The sequence below is a fragment of the Notechis scutatus genome, chromosome 1 (genome assembly GCF_049901735.1).
Source record: "Notechis scutatus isolate UNSWTSFEM ecotype Mainland chromosome 1, rNotScu1.2, whole genome shotgun sequence".
NCBI classification, from domain to species: Eukaryota; Metazoa; Chordata; class Lepidosauria; order Squamata; family Elapidae; genus Notechis; species Notechis scutatus.
In genome coordinates, this window is record NC_142009.1 from 41,007,727 (window position 1) to 41,033,167 (window position 25,441).

General features: G+C 39.5%; 1 protein-coding gene across 5 annotated transcripts in view; it reads right to left on the minus strand.

Annotated features, from left to right (window-relative positions):
• MAP4K3 (mitogen-activated protein kinase kinase kinase kinase 3) overlaps window positions 1-25,441 on the minus strand; it is a 59,847-nt gene that overhangs the window by 12,264 nt on the left and 22,142 nt on the right. Inside the window, exons 15-23 of one of the 5 annotated variants that reach the window (XM_087961765.1) lie at window positions 21,851-21,913; window positions 17,720-17,778; window positions 16,708-16,746; window positions 16,412-16,468; window positions 15,105-15,147; window positions 11,208-11,370; window positions 10,183-10,292; window positions 8,747-8,785; window positions 1,333-1,417 (exon numbers count right to left, since the gene is read on the minus strand). In XM_087961765.1, coding sequence (XP_087817891.1) covers window positions 1,333-1,417; window positions 8,747-8,785; window positions 10,183-10,292; window positions 11,208-11,370; window positions 15,105-15,147; window positions 16,412-16,468; window positions 16,708-16,746; window positions 17,720-17,778; window positions 21,851-21,913 — 658 coding nt within the window. Of the gene's footprint in view, window positions 1-1,332; window positions 1,418-8,746; window positions 8,789-10,182; window positions 10,293-11,207; window positions 11,371-15,104; window positions 15,148-16,411; window positions 16,469-16,707; window positions 16,747-17,719; window positions 17,779-21,850; window positions 21,914-25,441 lie in introns of all 5 variants that reach the window. The other 4 variants (XM_087961763.1, XM_026684309.2, XM_087961767.1 and 1 more) reach the window with 4 other exon arrangements.

The following is a 25,441-nucleotide window of genomic DNA, read 5'->3' on the forward strand; positions in this document are numbered from 1 at the left end:
GTTTCCATCCATTGCTTCATGTCCTGCTTTCTGGTGCTTTGGAGAATAGGTTGACCCCCTCTTCTTTGTGGCAGCCCCTTAGATATTGGAACACTGCTTTCATGTCTCCCCTCGTCCTTTTCATTAACCTAAGCAAACCCAATTCCTGCAACCAGTCCCCTAATCATCTTTGTTGTTCTTCTCAACACTCTAAAGTCTCATCATCTTTTTTTATATCATGGCAACCAAAACTGGATACAGTATTCCAAGGCATTATAAAGTGGCACTAACACTGCATGTGATCTTGATTATATCGCTCTGCTTTTTTGGCAACTGTAGCACACTGCTGGTTCATATTTAAGTGATTGTCCAAGCTTTTAAAAGGGTAAGAGCCAGTTTGGTATAGTGGTTAAGATACCAGCAAAGACTGTGATTTCTAGTTCCACTTAGGCACAAAACTAGGTAGGTGACCTTTAGCCAGCCTCTCCCCCGTTCTCTCAACTCTAGGGAGAAGAAGTGGCAAACCACATCTGAAAAACCTTGCAAGAAAACTGCAGAGATTTATTCAGGCAGTTGCCAGGAATCAAAGGCATAAACATATAAAAAACAAATAAGGGTGATTTGAAGCCATGACTGAATAAATGAATAAATAAGGTTGACCAGAGGACATGCACACATGCATGCATAAATAAATAAAGGTAACCTCCTCCCCTTGATCTGCAGATGACCCAATGGCCTTCAAATTTAGCTATTTTGTTCCATTATCTGTGTAAGACTAGGTTTTATCTGTATAATCAAGATTAAGCAGAATGATGAAAGGTTTACAGAGGGTAATTAGTGTAGACAATAAAATCTCAAATCATATGAAAAGCCTCAAATAGATATCTAGTATCATATTAGGTTTAAAGAGAAAGCATATAATTTAGTAGATGACTTTCATCCTGTAAAAACGTTTAACAGGATTATAGTTATTCCAGGTATCCATACTAGTTCAATAAATCAAATCCACATTCCATTGGAATTATTTCATAAGTTTGTAGATAATTACTAGAACAACCAGAAAAAAGTCACAGGGGTGAGATTGGGATATAGAAATGTGATGAATGAATGAATGAATGAAATATTGACTAATAAAAACCTTAGAAGAGAATCTTGCTAAAGTTTCAAAAGAGATCACAGAGAAGTATCCATCTTTCAGGGCAAACTGCCTGCCTCAGTGTATGAGCATTCAAGTGGCATCCAGAACTCAATTCCATAATAAAATGTTTTTTACTAAATATTATTTTTTAAATATTATTCAATCCTGGTTCAGAGCAAAAACATAATTTTAGGAAAGTTTGATGAGACTATTACCTCTTGTATCGGGATTTATCCATGAAGTTGCACAATGAATTTTCAAGGGGCATCCATTGAAAACCTTTGAAAAACAAGCACCCATCTGTGTAAAACAAAATGACACATAATTTTGAACAATGAATTTACGAGTGGCTCAAGAACTTTCAACTAAAAATGAGCATTTTCAGGGGAGGGAAAGATCTGCATACAACAATATGACATATCACACAATGCTATAATATGTTCTCCTGAGAGCCGTTCGGATCATCCAGAGAGAGTGGGAGGTGCTTCAGTCTACGTCGTTGATGGCTGAGCTCAATCACTGAGGAACGCTCCGCCCTCCATCACGTGGCTCTCTTGCGTTCCCAGTTTGCGCCAGCCGTCGTCAAGTTAGGCTGTGCATTTCTCACCCTTGGCCGATCCAAGACTTGCTCTCAGGTTTGGAAATATTTATAGAGAAAAACAAGTTATTTTCCTTAGCCTTCTGGCGCAGGACTGGGGATTTAAGGGGAGCGCGTTTTTTCGCCCCCAGGGTTGTAGAACAGGCGACTTTCGCGCTCGGCGCCAATTCCCCCAATTTGATCTCTTGCCTGCCGTTTCTCTCGCTGCGCTTGCAGCAGCTTTACTGATCGCACTGATAAGTGCTGCTGGTATTCCCCACCGCAAACGCCGCCGCCCTAAGAAGGGGTGAAAACTTACTGCTTGGCTTCCTCGGCCTCTTTTAAGGCCGGAGAAGTAAAAACTTCATTGCCCTGAGCAGCCCGGGACTTTAGCAACGTGGGCGATCGCCTCTAGGGCGCCCCACGTGGCGGGCGCCATCTTTAAAAAAATAAAATAAAAAGATTGAGGCCTCATAGCGCTGCGAAGTAACCGGCCCTAGCACAGGCCTCTCAGCCTGTAGGGCCTTTGCTAATTGGTACAATTTAGTAATTGTTGGCTTCCGCAGCACGCTCAGGGCAAGTGATTGCAGCCTATCCCTCCCGGTTGTTGCCTGGGAGCTCCAGCTGCCAGAGGCCTCTCTCTTCCAGCCTCAGGCGTTTAATTCGGATAATTGGCAATCTTTCATTAATAGAGTAATAATAATAATATTAATAATTACAATTATAATAATTATAATAATAATAATATTAATAATAATCATATATTACTAATAATAATATTAGAACAAGAATATTAACAATAGTTCTAATTCTAATAGACATTGGAATATCTGCCTGTATGCAGGTCTAGATATTTCCTCATATATAGGTTTATATTTATACTCACATATAGATAGACCTGAGTGAGTTTATTCCTGTAATTTTTTTCTTATTGATATTGTACCTTAGCATTCCAAGTCTCATTGGATTGTTATCCTGCTTGTGCAGATAAGTATTAAGAATTATTTCAACATCTATATTACAGAATTTATACATCTAAATTCCAAAAGGGGGTGTGGGCCAGCTGAAAGGACACCGACCTTTGTTGTAGGTCGAACCCTTGGCGAGCCAACCGCCTTTAACTGTATTACTGTCCTTTCTTGTACAATGGCAGATGACATTCCCACCAAAGGCCCTTCTTTGAAGGCCAAATCCAAATCCTACCACCTGCGCAAACAGGCTAAGGAAACTCCTAAGGAAACTCCTAAGGAAACACCTAAAGAGACCTCTAAGGCTTCTCAGAGAGACGCCCCTCTGACGTCACAGGGCTCTCGAGAGGGAATTTGACAGGCGGTCCAGAGAGACACAACCGGTACTTCCAGCACCCTCCGCTCCTTCTACCTCCAGACCCCCTCCTCCAGATTGTTTTTCCGTCTCCAGGCGCAGCCCATCCCAGGGACACCAGGCTCCCGGCCCATCAACCAGACAACCTCCTGAAGCTACTTTCACGCCCACGGCCGCTGGTCTTCGCCAGAGGAGGCCCCTCATCCGAGATCCCTGCGCACATACAGGCATTCATGGAACGGGCCATTCGCCAGGGGATAGCAGAGGGCCTTCAACAGATGTCCAGGTCTACTCCCCCTCACTGGCACCCGAACACGACCCACCATCAATGAGGTCCTCGCCTAGATCAGACCCTACTGGTGGTCAGGTACCTTCTCAAGGGGGCAGTCCTCTCCCAGAAAGGGACCCGGAGGAGGATATAGAGTATCTAGACCAATTTGGGGAGAAGAGGAAATGGAATGGGGGTCTATGCAACAAGAGGAGCCCCTATCGGAGGTAGATCCTATGGAGGGGGACATGTCCGAGGATGAGGGTCTCACCCGGACCAACCCACTGTTGCGGGCCTGTTCAAGCCCCACATGTTTAAATCCCTTTTATTCAAAGCCAGGAACATCTCTGGCCTGTCGGTGCAAACCTCCTCAGCTCTCCTCCCCGGCAGAAGGTCAGGAGGACGCCATCTTTAGTCAACCCGTGGTGGAGGCGGAGGTAATCCCGGCTCCACCCCTATTTCATGACCTGGTCTCAAATCAACTGAATTCTACTAGGGCCCTCCCGCCCATCCAGCCTGGACAGGAGGTTCTTTAACCTCGAGTCGAGTTTCTGTGACTTACTCAACACCCCGAGGTGGATGAGCCCATTGTTGGGTTGGCCTCGTCCTCCCCAGTGACCCCCTAGAGGCTCTGAAACCCGAGGACAAGAGGTCCCGAGCTCGCCCTACGAGAGCTCACCAAGCGGACTCCTGGGCCATTAGATCAGCCACTGCGGCTTTTTCTTCACCAGATCCTCGATCCGGTGGCTTCGGCAACTGAAGCAACATGTTCCCCCTCCAACACAAGGGCTCACCAGGACATAGCAAAACTGACGGCGCGGCGGAATTTTCCGCTGACGCCACCTTCCATGCGGTCAAGTTCTCTGCCCGGGCAATAACGTCCCATGTCACTGCTCGCCACCTGCTATGGCTTAAACACTGGCAGGCGGACGTTAAAAACAAAGTTAAGCTGGCTACTGCCCCCATAAAGGGACAAACTATTTGGCACGGCTCTGGACCCCTTGCTATCTGAAACCCGGAGCAAGAGAAATTTCTCCCTCCTCTGTTTCGGTCAGAGTCTAGAGGCCCCCCAGCCATTTCGGAGAGGCTCCTCCCGCCCTTTCTACCAGTCTCCCTTCCCGCCAAGGCACTCGAGACCCCCTCCTCCCGCCCGTTCCAGCCCCAGGATCGAACCGATCCGGCCGATAGGCACAGGAGGGGCAGCGGCTACAGCGCTCTTTCAGGGGCTCAGGAGGAGGCCCTTCCGGCGAGATAGATCCCGTCCCTCCCCTCCCATCGGGCGGACGCCTCAAGCACTTTGCCGACCGATGGGACTCTTCCACCTCTGATACCTGGGTCCGTGATACCATCAGACTCGGCCTCACGCTCAATTCAAGGCGCCCCTGACTTCTTTCTGGTGTCCCCCCTCAAGGGACCCCATCAAACGCAAACCTAATGGATTCAGCAATCCATCATCTTCTCCAAATACAGGCCATTCAACCCGTCCCACCCTCCCAGCGGGGCAGGGGTTCTACTCCCACCTTTTTGTAGTCCCCAAATCCTCCGGAGGATGGAGGGCCATCTTGGACCTTAAACGCCTTAACTGCTATCTGGTCTATCGCAGGTTCAAGATGTACACCCTGCAGTCCATCCTCCTCAGCATCCGCCAAGGGGACTGGCTATCCTCCATAGACCTCTCCGAGGCCTACCTCCACATTCCAATCCGACCCTCCCATTTCAAATTCCTCAGGTTCTGCTACAACCACCGCCACTTCCAATATGTCGCCCTTCCTTTGGGCTAGCCTCTGCCCCGAGGACCTTCACTAAGGTCCTCGCGGCCCTGGCGGCTCATCTCAGGAATCTCCCGGTCCGCCTCCATTGCTACCTGGATGACATCCTCATCCTCTCTCCTCCAGACCCCAAGCAGAGAGGGACATCAGGGTTACTATCTCGGCCCTCCAAGACCATGGTTTCCTAGTTAATTGGCAAAAGAGCCAACTATCCCCATCTACAAGGATCTCCCACTTGGGGGCTGTCATTGACTCAGTGCAGGGTAAGGTGTTCCTCTCCCGAGAGATTCCGTAGTATCCAGGAAGCCGTCAGGCATATCAGACGCTCCAGGAAGGTTACAATTTTAGAATTGTCCAAATTACTGGGTAAAATGGTTTCTTGTATCTCCATTGTTCCATGGGCCCGTTTACCGCTTAGACCCCTACAATGGTTCCTGCTCCCATTCCAGCGGACCGGCAGAAGCAACTCAAAGGCCACAGTCAAGGTACCTCCAAAAGTCCTTACATCTCTCCTCTGGTGGACCAGCCCCACCATCAACAAGGGTCACTTCATCAAGGAGCCCCACCGCCTCACCCTTACCACAGATGCCAGCCTGTCCGGATGGGCGCTCACATCCTCTCGCTCTCAACTCAGGGCACATGGTCTCAGGTAGAACGGGGTGCAGTATAAACTGGCTGGAGCTCCACGCCATCTTCCTGGCCCTGCGCAGTTTCCTCCCCCAAGTGCGCGGGCGGCATGTCCTCATACTCACGGACAACGTCACCGCCAAGGCTCACGTCAACCGTCAGGGGGCACACAGTCCATCCGCTTGATGAGGAGGCCGAACGCCTCTGCCGTTGGGCAGAGCGCAATCTCCTCTCCCTCAGAGCCGAACACATCTCAGGGGACTCAAACACCCAAGCGGATTGGCTAAGCAGGACCACGGTGGACCAGTCCGAATGGCGCATCCACCCGTCACTATTCAGGAAGCGACCAGAATGTTCCGTCTCCCGTTAGTAGACCTCTTCGCCTCCCCACTCAACACGCAACTCCCCAGGTTTTCTCCAGGTACCCCTCCCACGGGGCCGAGAATCACGACGCCCTCCGTTGCCCCTGGCCCACAGGGCTCCTCTATGCCTTCCGCCTCTAGCCCTGGTTCCCAGAGTTCTCCAGAAGCTCATCTCCGAGAGGGCAGAGCTGATTCTAGTAGCACCCTTCTGGCCCAGGCGCCCCTGGTTTGCGGACCTCCACAACTTATCGGTGGCCCCTCCTGGAGAATCCCCGACCAGGATATCCCTCTCAGGGGCCCCTTCAACACCCAGACCCTCAGTGGCTCCAGTTAGCCGTTTGGAGGTTGAGCGGGAACGCTTAAGGAAAGAACGGTTTTCCGACCAAGTTATTGAGACCATTTTAGCCGCCAGGCGGCCTTCAACAACCCGCATATACAACGCCACTTGGAAGGGATTCTGCAGTGGTGTCATGGTCTCCAGATCAACCCGCTGTCACCTTCCATAGCTCAGGTCTTGGAGTTCCTCCAAGAGGGCCTGAGGAAAGGGCTTTCCCCAACACCCTAAGGCGTCAGGTCGCAGCGCTATCCACAGTCATTGACTGTGATAACCTGGGTTCCCTTTCCCACCACCCCGTATTCGGGCATTCCTCAGGGGGCCACCAACCTGTGTCCCCCAACCATACACCGATACCCTACCTGGGACCTTAACAAGGTCCTGGTGTCTCTGACTAAGCAACCCTTTGAGCCTCTCAGGGAAGCCACTCTCCAATTCCTCACATTCAAAGTGGTATTCCTGGTAGCTATTACTTCGACCCGCCGCATATCAGAGTTAGCAGCCTTGTCGGTAAGGAAGGACCTTTGCATATTTCATGCCGATAGGGTGGTCCTCCGACCGGACCCTACCTTCCTGCCCAAGGTTAACTCGACCTTTCACAGGGCTCAAGAACTCATACTCCCGAACTTCTGTCCCAATCCCTCGCGGGAAAGGGAGAAGCTTTGGCACTCACTGGACGTAAGACGGGCCCTACGCATTTACATTAAGCGTACCCAACCCTTCCGGAGGTCAGAATCTCTCTTCCTTTCCTTCCAGCCCAAATCCTTAGGCCACAAAGTGTCCCCGTCAACCATCGGCCGCTGGATTAGGGCTACCATTTCCAAGGCTTATTTGTCCCAGGCACTGCCGGTACCCAGGGGATCACAGCACACTCCACCAGAAGTGCAGCCACCTCGGCGGCTTGGGCCACCCAGGCTCCAATTTCTGATATTTGTCGGGCAGCCACTTGGGCATCCCCTCTCCTTTCATTAGACACTATAAGATTGACACCTTTGCCTCGGCGGAGGCTTCGTTTGGTAGGCGAGTCCTCCAGCGAGTCTTCAGGGAACCTCGGAGATTGCAGGACCAGACGGGGTCCCTCCCGTGGGACAGCCAAGCTTTGGTATGTCCCACTCTCTGGATGATCCGAACGGCTCTCAGGAGAATGGGCGTTGGTTCTTACCTGACACGCCATTTCTCTGGAGCCGTGAGGATCATCCAGCCCCACCCTTTAATTGCCGTCTGGTGGGGCCTTGTTTGGCCAATGACCTATTTAGCATAGGGAGAGCAGAGCAACGTCCTTCTCTTCACCTTCGTCTTCACGCAAACTGGGGAACGCAAGAGAGCCACGTGATGGAGGGCGGAGCGTTCCTCAGTGATTGAGCTCAGCCATCAACGACGTAGACTGAAGCACCTCCCACTCTCTCTGGATGATCCTCACGGCTCCAGAGAAATGGCGTGTCAGGTAAGAACCAACGCCCAATTTTGTCTTAATGTGATTACAAATTGTAGGAGAGCCGTGTTAGTCTATGGTGACAAAATTAAAAGCAGTCTAGAAACTCTTTTTGACTAACACTAACAAATTTTGCCTAACGTATCTTCCACTCCATTCTTCCCAGCTCATTCCAATTGATGTGCCACAGAAGATTTCAGTTCTGAATGCCATTTTATTATTTTAGTAAGTTTTAATAATTGTTGTACGACTATATTTTTTCCTTGAATGGCATCTAGAATCACATGGTCTGAGCTGGGCCACCATATACATGCTTAAATAAATAAATTTTAAATCCTTCTTAGGATTGGAATCGTTAGCCACTTCATGTAGTGAGCCGTACTTAGACCATTTAATAAAAGCTTACACTATTTAATAAAATGTATTACTCTGAAAAGGTGCTCCTTCACTCCTCCTGGTTTGTGATATATAACTGCAGCTGCTTAATAAGAAAAGCAGTTTATTCTGGGCCAATAACATAAATTATGCTCTATTTATTATAGCTATGACTTAGTTATTATTTCAAAATCAAAGGAATCCTTTTATTTCCTTGGCTGTAGTTAAAGCTTTGTATAATTTTGATGCCCTTCTTTCTGTTTGATTTAATTTCCTACACTGATTAGCTATGGCAGCCAACACTATTTTGTTGACAAACACTGCACCTTTCTTATTTTCAATTTTATTTCAAACACAATACATCTGGATCATCAGAGAGAGTTACAGCTACTCTGTAATTATTTGTTGTAACAGGCATAATATTGTTAATGCAGTACATAAATGTAACTTCTAAATAAAAATTATATGCTGTTGGACAGTATTTCAATTTTATTGAAATACTGTTGGACAGTATTTCAATTTTATTAAAAGGAGTTTCTCAGGTTCAGAATGGAATACTTACATGTACTTTTGGTGTAGGAGGAAGACCGTTACTAATTGGCTTCTAGGAAAGAAAAGAAACATACATTTAAATACTGGCTTTGAATTTGAGCTATAATAGCTGGAAAAAAATCTGTTGAAGTGGGAAGGTATTTGCTCATGGCATCAAAAAGATACTTTTAAGTATGATGGAGAGACAAAGCTTTCACCTCAAGACTTGCAGAAGGGATCTACTGATTAGTTTTCTATAAACAATAAAGGCAATATTCTTTGCTAGACTCAAGTTGGAGAAGAACCAGAAACTTAACAACAATCCAGAAGGACAGGTTGTTTCATGAATGAAGGCAAATATAACTGTTCCAGGATAATGTTGCAGGATTCAATCAGGGTCAGTCACTGGGACCAAAAGAAGACTAAACTTTTTGAACTCATGCTGGAATCCATCCTCAGAGAACTTCTCTCTAGCAGAGTGCATGCTTTGGGCTATTCTGTGTGTACTATTTGAGCAGGTTGTTTCCCTATAATTGTGATTCTCAAAGAAGAGAGGCGCGTAAGTTTGAAATAAAAAAGGGGATTATTTAGATTAAGTATGTATTTTTGACTATCCAGCCTAATACTATCAATGCTTGATTTAAAAGCTTGTATTTTCTCTCTGGTTTATTTTAATAAAAATATCCATTGTACTAGGTTTACACAATAAATGAAAGTAATCAGAGGAAGTTTTGCATCTGTAGCCTTTGGGAGGAATCTTCATCATTGCATACCTGCAGCTAAACCATGATTAGAAGCATTGCTATTGGATTTAGAGGACAAATAATTTATTTGTCTTCCTACTGCAGTCTAAAGTGATCTTGAATATGCAAGAACAAGATATTATTATATTATTGTGTAAACAGAACACTCTACCACTGGTAATTATGAGAATCATGATCTTCCATTCTATGCTGAATGAAGTCAAATACCTTTTGTTTAGGAAAACATGTTCAATTAAGAGATATTGGTCCCAACACTGGGCCCAAAACACTGCACATAAATTACTCCCCCCACCCCTAAGCACTGTCTTATTTTGCAGTTTTTGGAATGTGATTCAGCTGTAGCAATTTTGCTTTCATTTTTGAGTGCCTTCTTTTTGCATTCTTACAAAAGGCACTCACAATATCTGTTAAGACTGACAGCCTTACAATTCCCTCCACCCCTATAGCTCCTGAAAATCTTATTTCTGGTACATGGAAAGTACATTTCAGACAATTCACTGAGACCTATTTTCCAAGTTTGTACAATAACATTAATAATGGATTTATTATCTTGCTTTACTTTGCAGTACAAATGCTTCAATTCAATAGCATAAAAATATACGCCCAAATACAAGCAAATCATAAGATGCAATAACCTAAAGGAATTTGCATTGAGTTTTTCCAACAATCTGAAAGAACAAAGCAGAAACATAGCATTACCTACCAATATTTCCTTTTTTTCTTTCCTAGGATTAGTGTGCCTATTCTCACTTGGTTCTTGATGAGGAGAACTTTCCTTGTCACCATTTAATTGCACAGAATTAAATCCATTACCTTCAGAGAAAATGTTAAAGGCAATTAAAGAATGCATCACAAGAACAGTTCGATGCATGTGCATCATTGTAATCTCCAAAGTCTACTGAAAGCATTTTCAGATTTCCAAAAAGCTATGAAGGATTGTTGAGATTAACTCTCATTTACAGAATTTAATTCCATTTTAGTCTCAACTAAATCCAAGCAAGAAAATATTTCCAAAGCACTATAAGGGATGGTTGTCTATGCTGGCCTATGGGCTAAAGGATAAGTTTGAAAATAGTGAAACATCCCAACAAACCGATAAAAAATCTGTTCCTATTGAAAGCTATTTTTGTTACCTGCCCTGAATCTTCAAAATAGAGTAGGCTTACAAAACAAATTTGCAAATCTTCTGAAACAAAACTCCCTAAATGGTACACATATGAACTTGAAATATGAACCCAGCCTTGACAATTGTAATTTATTTGCAGTTTGAGCTACAAAAGTTATGATGAAAACATCAAACTGAGGCCGTACACTAATTATTTTTCTTCCATTTGTTCACTATAGAATATGCTGGGACCTGCAAGATTAAAGTATAATACAGCATTACAAATAAGAAGCATTAAAAAAACCCAAAAAGACAAGATAGATTACAATTAATGGTGGATTATCAATGGGCAGCCAAAGACTGCCTAATTTTGCAGACAGTGTAACAAAATTTAGCTATATTCGAGGAGATTATAGTGGATTGAACCAATAATAGCAATTGTACATTAAAAAGTTTGGTGTTTCCTGGTTATTTTATCAGGTGTGGTGTTATGAAATGTGTCTGTGAGTCCTTAAAGAAGAAACAATATAGGAGGACATAAGCTGTTGTTTAGATAGCCCCTTGATCACAGAGGCACAGCCTCAGCTTGTATGGAAGCAATTTTTCTCAATATGATCCATTACCTAAAATGCTTGATTTCTGTGGAGGTAATCGAGGAGGTGGTGGTCTAGGAGGGACTTGAGTGTTTGATTTTGCAGGACTCTCTGTAATAGGACATCTTTTAATAGTTCCTTGATTATCATCCTCAGAAGTATGATTTTCCTGTGGAATGTAGATGGATTTAGGCTAAAAAAAGAATAAATCATTATTCTAAGATATCTATGCAATTATTTATTTTAGAACATCTATCATATTACTTTCATCTTAAGCTCTTATACCCTTACACTTTAAACCTAAATCTGTAAAGGCCAGCTGCACTTACTGATAATGAAAGAAAGGAACTCAGTACTTTAAAGCACATTTTCTTTATATCTGTAATGAGAACAGTTTTGTTCTTTTACTTGCTAATGATATAATTTAGTACAACTACTGAGTTGATAATTAGAGAGTAAAATATAGCTTGTTTAGCTTTATGTTGAATTCAAATATGACAAATTCTTATCATAGGTATTTATATCCCTCCTGCCCTCGATGAAGCTATTTTAGTTCCTTAAATCAATCTAATTCCCACTTTGGAAATCAAGGAAAACCTATAAATAATCTGGGAGGAAAGAAAAGAAAGAATTTCTTCCTGGTCCAGTAATCCACTACTTAGATCTGTCCCCATGCACTGGGCCTTCCAAAAAGGCCTGAAAACCTAGCTTGTCGATTGGCTTGAAACCCCAATGAGGGCATCCCACTCTTGAGGTGGTTAGTATATTAAGAAAAACCCATCTCCACCTCATTTCTACAATGCTGTAAGAAACCTAGGACTGGAACAACTAGTAACCAACAATACTAGACTTAACAACTGCCTCGATCTCATCTTCTGCAATAGTTTGAATTCAATTGACGGAATACAAATTAAAGAACCCTTTTCCAACAGTGACCACAGCATGATTGACTTTTGTCTCAACATACGTCCACACAAAAATCAACACAATGATGTGATCCCTAATTATAACTTCAAAAAAGGCAACTATGATCTTATAAACAACGATCTCTCATCCCTTGATTGGCAATTTCTATTCACTGGATGCAATACTGTTGAAGACCATTACAACATATTTTTACTTGAAGTCAAAAGAGTCATCAAACTATATGTACCAATAACAACTCCAAAAACCAGAAAAAACAGATTACCCATAACAATAAGGAGGCTTCAATCCAAAAAGAGATTGAAAAACAAATCTGGTCATGTTGCCAACTTCAAAAGCCAATACAAAAATTTATGCCAACAGATAAAGACTGAATGCACCAATTATCACATTAAACCAGAGGAAAACCTTCTACGCACCAATTCCACCCGCGCTTTCTACAATTTTGTAAACAACAAACTAAAAGACTCAAGGTCCATCCCACCCCTGAAAGGACCTAATGGTAAAGACTGCAACAACAACACTATTAAAGCCAACCTCTTTAACACATTTTTTGGCTCAGTATTTGTAAACAGCAATGGATCATGCCCAGTATTTCCTAGTCGAACCACAGACAACTACAATGATCTAATACGTATCGATTTTACAGAAGACAATGTTGAAAAAGCACTACGCAATCTAAAACCATCTCTATCTATTGGACCAGACGGAATATGTGCCTACTTCTTAAAAAAACTATCCACTGCCATAGCCGAAACTCTAAGCATAGTCTTTGAAAAATCTTTCAGGACCAGCTCCTTGCCAAAACTATGGTCACAAGCCACGGTCATCCCCATCTTCAAAAAGGGAGACCCCAGCCTAGTTGAAAATTACAAACCAATCTCTTTATGCTACGTCACCTGTAAAGTCATGGAATCAATTATTAACCAATCCATCCTCCTCCACTTAGAAACAAACAACCTACTCTCTAATAAACAATTTGGTTTCAGGAAAAACTATCCTGCAATCTGCAACTCTTACACTGCAAAAACATATGGACTACACAATTCGATCAGGACAAAGCAAGAGATGCAATCTACATAGACTTCTGTAAAGCCTTTGATTCAGTGGTACACGACAAACTACTCCTAAAACTAAAATCTTATGGTATCTCTGGACACCTGCATAACTAGATAGGCGCATTCCTGTCAAACAGACAACAAATGGTCAAAATTGGGAGTGTCCTATCAAATTCTGTACCTGTCAACAGTGGTGTCCCCCAAGGCAGTGTTCTAGGACCAACTCTCTTCATACTCTACATAAATGACCTCTGTGATCATATTAAGAGCAACTGCGTCCTCTTTGCTGACGATGTGAAGCCATTCAAAACAACAGACAACTGCTACCCTTCAAAAAGACCTTGACTATGTATCAGAATGGTCAAACAAATGGCAACTTCAAATCTCAACAATTAAATGCTCTGTCTTACATATTGGCAAAAAAAAATCAGAAAATAAAATACAGGCTGAATAGTCAAGACCTTGTTGATGATCCAAACTCTGTAAAGGACCTTGGAATACTCATCTCTAATGATCTAAGTGCTAGAGCCCACTGTAACTACATAGCCAAAAAGGCATTAAGAGCTGTTAACCTAATCTTACGTAGCTTTTTCTCTGGTAATATTACACTACTAACTAGAGCATACAAAACATTTGCTAGACCAATACTCAAATACAGCTCATCACTCTGGAACCCACATTACGTATCTAATATTAACACAGTTGAGAAAGTCCAGAAATATTTCACAAGAAGAGTTCTCCACTCCTCTACTCGTTGCAGAATACCTTATGCCACCAGACTCGAAATTCTAGACCTAGAAAACCTAGAACTACGCCGCCTTCGGTCCGATCTAAGTATAGTATATAAAATCATACAATGCAATGTCCTACCTGTCAATGAATACTTCAGCTTCAACCATAACAATATAAGAGTAAACAACAGATACAAACTCAAGGTAAACCGCACCAAACTTGATTGCAGGAAATACGACTTCAGCAACAGAGTGGTCAATGTCTGGAATACTCTACCTCAGGGATCCCCAACCTTTTCGACGCTGCGGCCCGGTACCGCATCAGCTGGAATCACGGCGCGCCGCCATCTTTTATGATGAAAAGGCGCTTCCGGTGACGTCACCGAAGCGCTGTTTCGTCAAAAGATGGCGGCGCTAAGCCTTCTGGTGAGCTTTTTCAGGTAGAAATGGCTTTCTACCCGAAAAGCTCACCGAAGCGCTGGCGCCGCCATCTTTTTATGACGAAACAGCGCTTTTCTACCCGGAAAAGCTCACCAGAAGCGCTTTTTTACCAAAAAAAGATGGCGGCGCCCAGCAACCAGCGGCCCGGTAAGGCTTGTTCCACGGCCCGGTACCGGTCCGCGGACCGGCGGTTGGGGACCCCTGCTCTACCTGACTCTGTGATTTCTTCCCCAAACCCCAAAAACTTTAACCTTAGACTGTCTACTATTGACCTCACCCCTTTCCTAAGAGGTCTGTAGGGGGCGTGCATAAGCGCACCAACATGCCTACCATCCCTGTCCTATTGTTTCTTTTATTTTTCTTATATGTATCCATGTATTCATAACTATGTTTTTACTTATACCTATTATCTTGTAAGCAATTGACAAACCAAATAAATAAATAAAATAAATAAATAAATTTATGCATTGGTTCCTTTCTTATCTATTTTTCTTTTGTAACTTTTTAAAATAAATAAATAAATTTATGCATTGGTTCCTTTCTTATCTATTTTTCTTTTGTAACTTTTAATGTTTTTTTTAAATGTTTGAACATTCTAATTATTATTTTTATATAATTTTAATTTTATTTATATAATTATATATTTATAACTATAATTTTATATTGCTGTTTTATAAAGTCACCCAAAGTCACTCCACAATGAAATGAGTGGCATATAAATTTATTAAATAAAAATAATATTCCCTTCTGGTAGAAAGCGAGAACCTTCTTACCTTTGGTGGCAAAGGAGGTGGCACCTTTGCTTTCATGGTTGAACTGTGAAAAGAAAACTAAGTATTAATTATAAAAAGTAAGAATTCAGTATTTTAAAATATTCTAAACAGTGCCATGTATTCCAAAAGCTGTAGTTCACTTTATTATAGCTTGTAAATCTCCAAAGATTTGAGAACAATTTAGCATGCATTTACTTGAGCAGAATTTACCGACTCATGTATATTACATGTAAATAAAAATAAAAATCCCTATCATCCCCGTCCACAATTGAAAACACAATGACAATGATAAATAACATTCAGAAACAAGGAGAAATGCTTTGAATGGGACAACCCACATGCTACATGCACCTTCCAGGAACCCTGCAACTGGCTGATTATGTGATATGATGTCAGTGTTGACTATTAATAATCACATATAGAGCAGAGGTGGTATTCAGCAGGTTCTGACCAGTTCTGGAGAACCGGTAGCGGAAATTTTGAGTAGTTCAGAGAACTGGCAAATACCTCCTCTGACTGGAGATTTTACAGTATCCTTCCCCTGCCACGCCCACCAAGCCATGCCCACAGAACCGGTAGTAAAATTTTTTGAATCCCACTGCTGATATAGAGTCTCCAGAACACCAGGATGCTATTGAAATCAGGTAGTAATTTCAATTGTGGAATTTTTCATGCTTTTCCCCCCAAGGGTCACTCTCCAATTTCATTCTTAAAATTCTTTCCAAATCACAAAAGCAACCTGAAATTGGTCAGAATAATACTGGGGTTTTTTGGGGGGAGGGGGGATACAAATGGGAACAGTTTACCTCCCAATGACCTTTGGTTCCCACTGTCACCATTAATGGAGAATATTTTCCCCTAATCCTTTCAGGATGAGTTACAGCCCCAACTCCTCAAGCAATGCTCATCTTTCAGTTATATTGAACAAATGAATTAGTTCGCCACATCAAGATTTTTCTCTAAATCAAGATTTTCAGAATAAAGAAAATATGCTTCTCCTTCTGTATAGTATTTATTTATTAAGGAAAGTACTTTTCAAATTACATCACAGGTAACCATAATCAATTATCTAAAGGAAATAAGGGCTGAGCTTTCACTGGTGACAGAATACAAAAGTGAAGTTTTTGATATCTAAGCCAATCTTTACAACATGATACCCTGCAGATATGGCAGGCTAGAAACTCACCATCCATAACCAGCAATGGACGATCACATTAAAGTATAAAATATGAAAACTCATGAAGAGGAAACAATTATGGCTAATTAATTTAACAACGGTTTTCTAAAGCTATATCAGTGTAACTTACTGTTTGGAATCATCACTGTCCACTTCATCTTCATCTTCTAGATGTGCTACATGTCCCCTAAAGAATTAAACAGATAGCACAGCTAAACAGAATAGTCAATTATCAATGTGTTCTTTGTAATCCTGTTTCTTTGAAAGAATAAATTACAGCTGCAACTCAGACAAGCAAAGGACTTCTACAAGAATTTGACAAGAATATAGCTCATAAGCATTTGACAGAGATAGGAGACACATGCATACTTCTTTGCACAAGAGAAAGGATTTTGCAATCATGAAGAAAAGAAATGTAACAATTACCGCTGATGTAGTTCTTCTTCAACTGATTTTAGAAGGCTCCTTTAAAAATAGAAGTAAAATTCAAGGACAAGACACATTTAGCAAAGCACATAAAATCAGACATATTTGTAAATGATTTCACATATTAAAGCCATGCAATAAGTTATATCAAGTATTAGAGATAATACCTAAAAGCTGAATTGCAATCTGAGGCAAATGATTTTTCAGCTAATTAGATTTCTATTCAAGTGTATGTTTATGAGCTAATTATTGCACTTGACAATCAACTCTATGTAGGACAGGAGGAATACAGCTCATTTTTATATATAGTTATAATATTTTTTTAAATTTTTTTAAAAAGCAGAAGAAAAGCCATCCTCAAATAATATAATGCAATGCCATAAGAAAATAGTTTGGCAATATCTTGGATGATCAAGAAAGAAATTTAGGTGCATTAAAGTACATGTGTAGAAAATAATATGTTACAATGGCTCCTTTTTCTTATTCTGGAATCAATAAATGTTCAATTAAAATAGTTTTACAAGTTGATTAACATATAGTATGCACATATAAACAGACAGGTACATTTTAGGACACAGATGGATACAAGGAAGCTACATTTCTATATGGAAAAGAAAAAAATTCCTTAGCTACATATATAAGCACAACAAATAGTGTCCTCTAGATGTATTAGACAATAAGATCCATTGGACATGCAAACTGTAGATAATAGTGGTTGTAGCTCCAATCACTCTGGAAGATCAATTTTGGGAGAAAAGCTAATGGTTTTAAAACATCTACTGGATTCATTTAAATTTCACTGGTGTCATTATATAAATGCTATATTCTCGAAGAAGTAAATCAATTAATATTAACATTATTTTTAATGACTCTGTTTTTTATCAGTATTCAATTTATTTTGTTTTATATTTGACATTTTTGTTTTTATAACTACCTTCAGTATTGGAATAAACAAACAGCATTAAATAAAAAATAAATCACAACATTAACATTATTTCTAAAGTATACTCACTTATTTGCACCCAAGAAGTAACTGCCTTGAGGACCATGACCATATTCTAGCTGCAAATCCTATTGAGAGAAAACAATAATTACAAAAAAGAACAATTGGGTCATGTTATCTTGCGGCCTTCCCTTTTTCCAAATTACAACATAGGCTTTGCTACAGTTGTTCTTATATTCAACTCAAATAATTACTGTCAACCCTTTCTGCAGTAAAGAGTTGCATTATTATATGAAACAAGATATGTAATTCCAGGATAGACTGGTGCCCTATTTTGGTTTAATGATTTCTTCTTTCTATTGTGATCTTTATACCATATTCCATTATTGCTTAGACCAAAGTTTCTCAACTTCAGATTGAGAAACATGGTTTAGAGGAATTTCCAATAACTAGAAACAAACATTATAGAAGTTGAGAAGTTAAAGCAAGGATTATATGCCATCAAGTTGACTTCTACGGTAACTACATAGATATTCTCCATGAAGTAACTATTTAAAAATAAGGATACTATGATCAGCTCACATTGCCCATATCTTTTCTGTTTTGAATAATTCCATATAAACACCTAAATTTTTTTTCTATAGGAACCATGAAGGCCTTCGTCATAGAAAGCAATAGCTCTATCATATGCCTGCATTTTCTTTCTGAAAAATGAATACTGTTGCATGGTATATACTATCCACCTTGGGAAGCATCCCAAGCAAATGTAGACAATTAGCCATCAGAGAAATAGGATGTATGAAATTGTAATATTTGAATGCTACATAATTATGTACATTATTGAGTATGGATTTTTTTTCTTCTCTTTCTCCTTCCCCAGGCCTAATATTTTCTTATATTTAAACACATGCCTTGGGTAGTGCAAAATATAGTGGTTTTGAGTTTTTCTTTTTTCTTGAAATTTTTGGATGTTATTGGTCATAGAACATAATATATACTGATAGATTGAATGGTTATTATAATGCTCAGCTCAAATATAATTTATGGCATATTCAGTTCCTTTTTAAATTTTGCCAGTTAACAAAAATGTGAAATAGTGAACGCTCTCTCACTGAAACCCCAAATTTTTGTATTAAAAACAAGAAAGAACAGACCATAGTTTTGGACACCACCACCAAACAATAAATATGTAGGCTATATTAGCAAAATTAGAAGATCAGGACAGAATACCTCTTCTCTTATGTATTTGCTCTTTCTTATGTACCAGTAATCTCCAACCTTTCTGGCCGGGCGGACTGTCTGAAGCGGCAGTGGGGAGGGGAGACGGGGATGGTTTGGTGCGCTTTAACAAATGCAGGTGTGCGCGCACACAAACACTACTTCTGCAGGCTGGTTCTGAAAGGGCTGCGGACCAGGGGTGGTTATATACTATTACTATATGTCCAATCCAGATTAATACCTCACAAAATGTCAAAATATTCAGATATGGTTTCTCTATTCAGAAAACACCTGCTAAGTAAAGCAGTCCTATCTCACTAAATCAGATTTAATTGATGAATTTTTTGGTCTGTTCCAGCTTAATGAGTGTCTGCAATTTAAAGGAAAGCACTTGAACCTTAGATTTATAACATCAAGAATTGGAATAGCCCCATTAAATCACTGGGTTCACTTGCTACAAAGCAACCATTGCTCTTATGCCCAGACAGAATGAACAAGTTATTGATGTTCTCAAATAATTCTAAGCAATAATTAAGCACTTTTTATCCAAGTTAATAATACTATCTTATCTTCTGATAGTTCTGCAAAAATATGTTGCAAATCTCTATATTAAGATATTTGCAATAAAAGTTTGCACACACTAAAGAATCTAGGTGTTTTATTTTTTATCATAAAATGTAAGGGTTGGAAAAAACCTTAAAATAGTTTAATCCAACTGTGTACTCTTAAATTAAAGATGATGAAGAAAGCCACAATATAGTTTTAAGCATACAACTGTTGTATTCTAGCATGTCAGGAATTACTTTGAAGTACTGAACCTCATTGATAGACAACCAAAAGGACTGTTGAAAGCTAGAAACATTGGGGAATTCTGTTCTAGCACTAGAATATGAAATTATATCAACATTCTGTTCATTACTAGGTCGGAAGACTTAAGGAACTGATGAAATATTCAGATAAATATAGCAAACAACAGAAGAAGAATCAGTAAAGGATCTAGCCAAACTATGCCAGAAAATGTGAAACACAGCACAGTGTCCAACAGACTGGAAGAGATCAATCTATGTTCCAATAGCAAAAGATCCAAAGTTTAAAAAGTGTGCAAATATTGTACAATATCTTTAATTTTATATTCTTGCAAAATAATGTTTAGGACCATCCAATGCAGATTAGAGCCCTATATATTAAAAAATGAATGCCGGATCTTCAAACATAGAAAAGGGTGAGGAACCGAGGACATTGTAACTGATGCACGCTGGATAGTTTAGAAAATCAAAGAATATCAAGAGGAAATTACTATGTGGTTCATTGATAAAACGCCTTTGATTGTATTGATCATGTCAATTGCTCAGAAAAATGGCAATCTCAGAATATCTCACTGTGTTTGTGTTGATAAAGTTATATATACAAGTTAGAAACCCACATTATAGCCAGAACATGGCAAAACAGATTGGCAAGGAGTATGACAAGGCTTTGTTCTCTCTCTTATTTATTCAATTTATATGCTGAATATATATTAAGGAAGACTGGATTGGAAGATGAGAATGGTTTTGAAATTGGAGGAAGAAACATCAATAATTGTTCTAGGCTGGTGACTACCACTATGATATCTGAAATAGCAGTGGCAGGTCCTAGTAATAAAAGCTAAGGAACATAAAAAAATGAGTCAAATATTACATATAAAAAAGACCTAACTGATAACAATAGGTAGACAACTAGCCTTAGAACGGACAATGATGGTATCAAAGTGGATATTTATTTATTTAGCATATAGTGTATCATACATGGACTAGCAATATAAATATTTCCTTTTAGGATCAACCATCATCAGTAAAGTAAATATCGAGATATTTTAACACTTGATACAACAATCATGAAGACCTAGAAAAAAAAATGTAATGAGGTCTCTATATTGACAAAAATCAAAATAATGCAAGCAATACTAATTCCCGTGATGCTCTATGGAAGCAAAAGTTAGACTTGGAAGTAGCATTTGAACTTTGATGTTAGAAAAATTGAGAGAAGTTATGTAATTTCTCAAACTAACTTCTTTTAAACAGAAATGTATTTTCTGCAAATGTCATGAAGCTGAAATGTTATATACATGTCATGTTCTAGAATTCCTTCTTTTTATCTATTTATTATGAAAATTATTTGCTGCCCATCTTGTGTCTTACAACATAAAAACATTAAAGTCATCAATTATAAAACAACACAGCAGATAAATTCATTAATACAAAATGGCAAATGAGGGAACTGGACACATGGGGAGGGGAGGTGGAATTAGATTTTAATTAGTCAACCACCTACAATGTGAAGCTCCCACATAGGATCCTGAAACCATCTGTCAGAGCGAGGTCTTAAGGCTCTTATGAAATATTTGGAGGGTGGGAGCCAATCTTACCTCAGGGAGGAGGATATTCTAGAGGGCAGGAGCCATGGCAGAGAAGGCTGTACTGGATCCCTCCAACCAAAATTTATTGGCTGACTGGATTTTATGTAACCATTTACCAGAGTTATTTAAATGCTTTTTTTCTTCTGTTCAATCATGTCTGATTCTCAAAGACTGCCTAGGTAAGTCCCTGCAGTTTTCTTGGAAATATTTTTTTAGAATTGGTTTGGGACTGCCTCCTTACTAGGGCTGATAGAAAGTGACTATCCCAACATCATGCATCAGGCTTTGTGCCTGAGGCAGAACTAGAAACTCATGTCTTAATCACTACACAAAACAGACTCTCATTTAAATGCTAAAATATAATATTTTTCTATTATTTCAAATTGGTTTATCTTAATATATGAGATCATACAGCCCATTATATAAAAATCAATATTGTTACACTTTATATGTATACTTTTATTGTTGAACTGTTTAATGAAGTTAACTACAAATGATGAAAGCAACACAAGAACTGGCCAAAGTATTTCATCTTAAAAAACAACACACACACACATTGACAAAGAAAAAGCAATAGATGAAAATACCAGATTAGATCTTGCAGTGTAGTATATTTCTTCTGAACTGTCCAAAAAATCGTTACTGTCAGGCTGTTTATCAGATAAAACCAGAAACTCAAGTTAATTACTTCTAGACTAAAAGAAATCCAAGTATAAAGGGATATTTTGTATAATAACAGACTTACTATTTAGTAGAGTTTTTAGAAGTCTACACAAATAATAGTTGGGTAAGTGTAATATCGAAATAGTTATCATTTAAAACAAATGTAACAGCAGTTGAAAAGGATGTCATTTCATTTTTATCTTTTCCCTCCCTCTGTTCTTCCTTCCTTCACCTCCCTTCCCCAAATTTAAAAATAGAAGTTCACTCAATAAAACAGATGTGATCCTCACATTTAATTATCCAAATATGCATGACTACAAAAAGCTATTGAATGAAAATAAGAAAACTGTTTAAGACCAAACCTGAAGCTAGAGTTTCTTGGGAATTTAAACTAAGTAAAATAAAAATATTAAATTAGCAATGGCCAACTACTGAATTAATAATCTAGTTGAATTATATAACCGTAAACATGTGTCATTTATTGGAAGCTGATTCATATACTCTACCTGAAGTTAAGTCCTTCCCCAAATAACTTCCATGTAAATTAGAGGGTTATCATAAATTTGTTAATAACTTGGTAGATTGTTAACATCTAATCTTCCTTTCAAATGTAAAAATCATGTCTGTCTTTTTTTTAAAGAATTACACCTTTAATTACAGGAGCAGAAAAAAGTGGCTTGTTTTTCCTTAAACAGTTTTTTCCTTAATACAGGGAGAAATTAGCAAGCACTATAAATAGATATAGAAAATAAAATAGTTTCTATTTAGGTTCAATACCAATTCTGAATGTCCCAAGCTACTCTTCAGACTGAGAAATTGTTGAAGGTATCCAATTTTATGTAACATTTATTGCTATAACTGGGTTGTATACTAAAAAGATGGAGAGCTGTTTTATGAGAGTTCTGACATCGACGAAAGTGAGATTGCAGATAACACTATGCAGAGATTGTGACCACCGTCACACTTACTAAAAGCAAGAAATATATATTGGTTTAGATAAGTACAGTACTTCAGTATTTGCTTTAAGTGACTGATTTTGGATAGTTCCAAAAGTATCAGCTTTCATATTGCTCAAGAGAATAAAAATTAATGGGAAAAAATCAGAACAAATTAATTGCTTGGAAAATAATAATGAAATGCTGAAATGTAAAAATGATGCTAATCTATGTCAATCAGATGAAGGTTGTACACAGGAAAAATATTAATTGATAAGCTGTACAGTGTATAATCCAGTTTAAAAACCATTTGTATATACTCATAGCAATAATTATCTGTACAGGAACCTTGCATTATAAAATAAGACTCCTGACTGATTTTGCTTATCAGAGACTAAAACAAAATATTAGCAGAAGCAATGTGACAGATGAAAAAGTATGTCTAAGGTAGATGAGAATGATTTCTCAATGAATTTTAATTTAAAATCAGTAAAGCTGCATGAAATAAAATATCTAGGAAGGATATAAACAAATCCAGAACGGACAGTATTGGTGGATAAATTCCAACTATTCCCTTCAAGATAAAGCTCTGAACTACAAGAACAGAAAGAACCTTGCATTAATTAAAATCCACTGATATAATAATCTGGATGGAGTAAATTGCTTAAATTAACATACACCAACTGCTATTACTGCTTAAAATTGTCAGCAAACTAGGAGTTTGTCACTTATTTTAGGATATCCCATTTTCCTTTTTGTCACAATTCTAGGCCTGGGTATTATCAGATAAGGAGCCTCCAGCAAGAATGTTTCCACCATCTTTATTCTGCACCATCTATCCACTATTCATTGGAGAATATATATCAAAATTCTAAGAATCTCTGGTGGGGATGGGAAATACTTTAAACTGAAATCCTAAGCAGTCATACTATTTAAAAACCAAATGTAGTGCTGATGAATCTTTGGCTCTGGATGGTCAAGCTTTGCCTCTCATTTCTTCCTAAAATTATCTTACTCTGCCCATCCTCAGCTGGCAGCATTTTGCAATTTAAATGGGAAAGAAAATGTGCTAAGATCTGTGTTTCCACATGCTATTATCCTACTTGCAATTATGTACCAGAACCTTTGAAAGGCTACAGGGCTGCTTGATCACATATGACTAAATAGGATAGGATGTTTAGGCAACATCCTATAAGACTGTGAACAAAAAGGGAAAAATTAAACTAGATACTAATTGTTAAAGAATGGAAACATTACTAATTTTATTGTCTCGCTCTGTTTGCATAACATTCAATTAGCAAATGGAAATTTTCTAAATTAAATATGACAGTAATTTACTAGCTTTTCTTTTAGTACATAACATAAAGTAAAACATAACAGTATCTATATAATAACCAAAGATCCTGATAACTCAGAGGAAGATGAAGGATTAGATGAATATAGTGCTTCACAAAAAGCTGTTTTAGCAAGCAGGTTTTTCCTAAGCCTCAGTCAATCTCATTTTAGCAATACATCAAGCTAAAATGTACACCAAAGCAAATAGAAAATAAATTGACACAAGCTAAGAGACATCTATCTTCTGATGCAAGAAATCTTTTGTCCTGAGAGATAATTACAAAGGGTAATTTAAAAAGAGATAAATAGATATAGAGAAATTGAATATGACGGGATACTGATTAAGTTAGTGTAGCAATTCCTCATAGCTGATTTCATTTGTTCCTTCCTTCCCTCCCTCCCTCCTGCCACAAAAAGAAATGACTCTACATAGTTTAGAACAGTGATCCCCAACCTTTCTTATGCCGCGGCCCGGTATCCCCAACCTTTTTATGGTGCGGCCCGGTACCGGCATTAGCTGGGCGCCGCCATCTTTTGATGAAAAAGTGCTTCCGGTGACCTCACCGGAAGCACTTTTTCATCTAAAAAGATGGCGGCGCTAGCCCGTGAGCTTTTCCGGCTCGAAATGGCTTTCTACCCGGAAAAGCTCACCGGAAGCACTTTTTCATCAAAAAAAGATGGCGGCGCCCAGCAAACCAGTGGCCCGGTAGGACTTGTTCCACGGCCCGGTACCGGTTCGCGGACCGGTGGTTGGGGACCCCTGGTTTAGAAGATATAGTTTACAATATGGAAAGTTTGTATGCTTTTCCCAGAATTATTTCAATCTTCCTAGAAGTTTGCACTTCCAGTTGTAACAGTTGCCATACACCAAATCCCGTCCTCCATCCACCTACCTCCTATACAAAATAAAGCTTCAACTTTACAGATGGCAAAGGAGAAATATTCAATAATGAAAAAACAAGATACAGGTTAACTCCTCTTTGAGGGTAAATGTTCGTTCGCCGAGCTTGTGGGTAGGTTTCCGAATGTTCTTTTTTAACTCCTCTTTACTAACTTAAAACCTATAAAGTGAACAGAATATTTATATTGTGTTCTAGCAGTCTTGATAGATGCTATTAAATAATTTAAGACACCTTAATTATGATAATGGCACCTGTTTTTACTGTATTCTATACTAAAGCAATTGAAAGAAGTAGAGACAAGAATGGGATAGCTGTGGAAATTGCCCTTTTGAGTGGCGATACT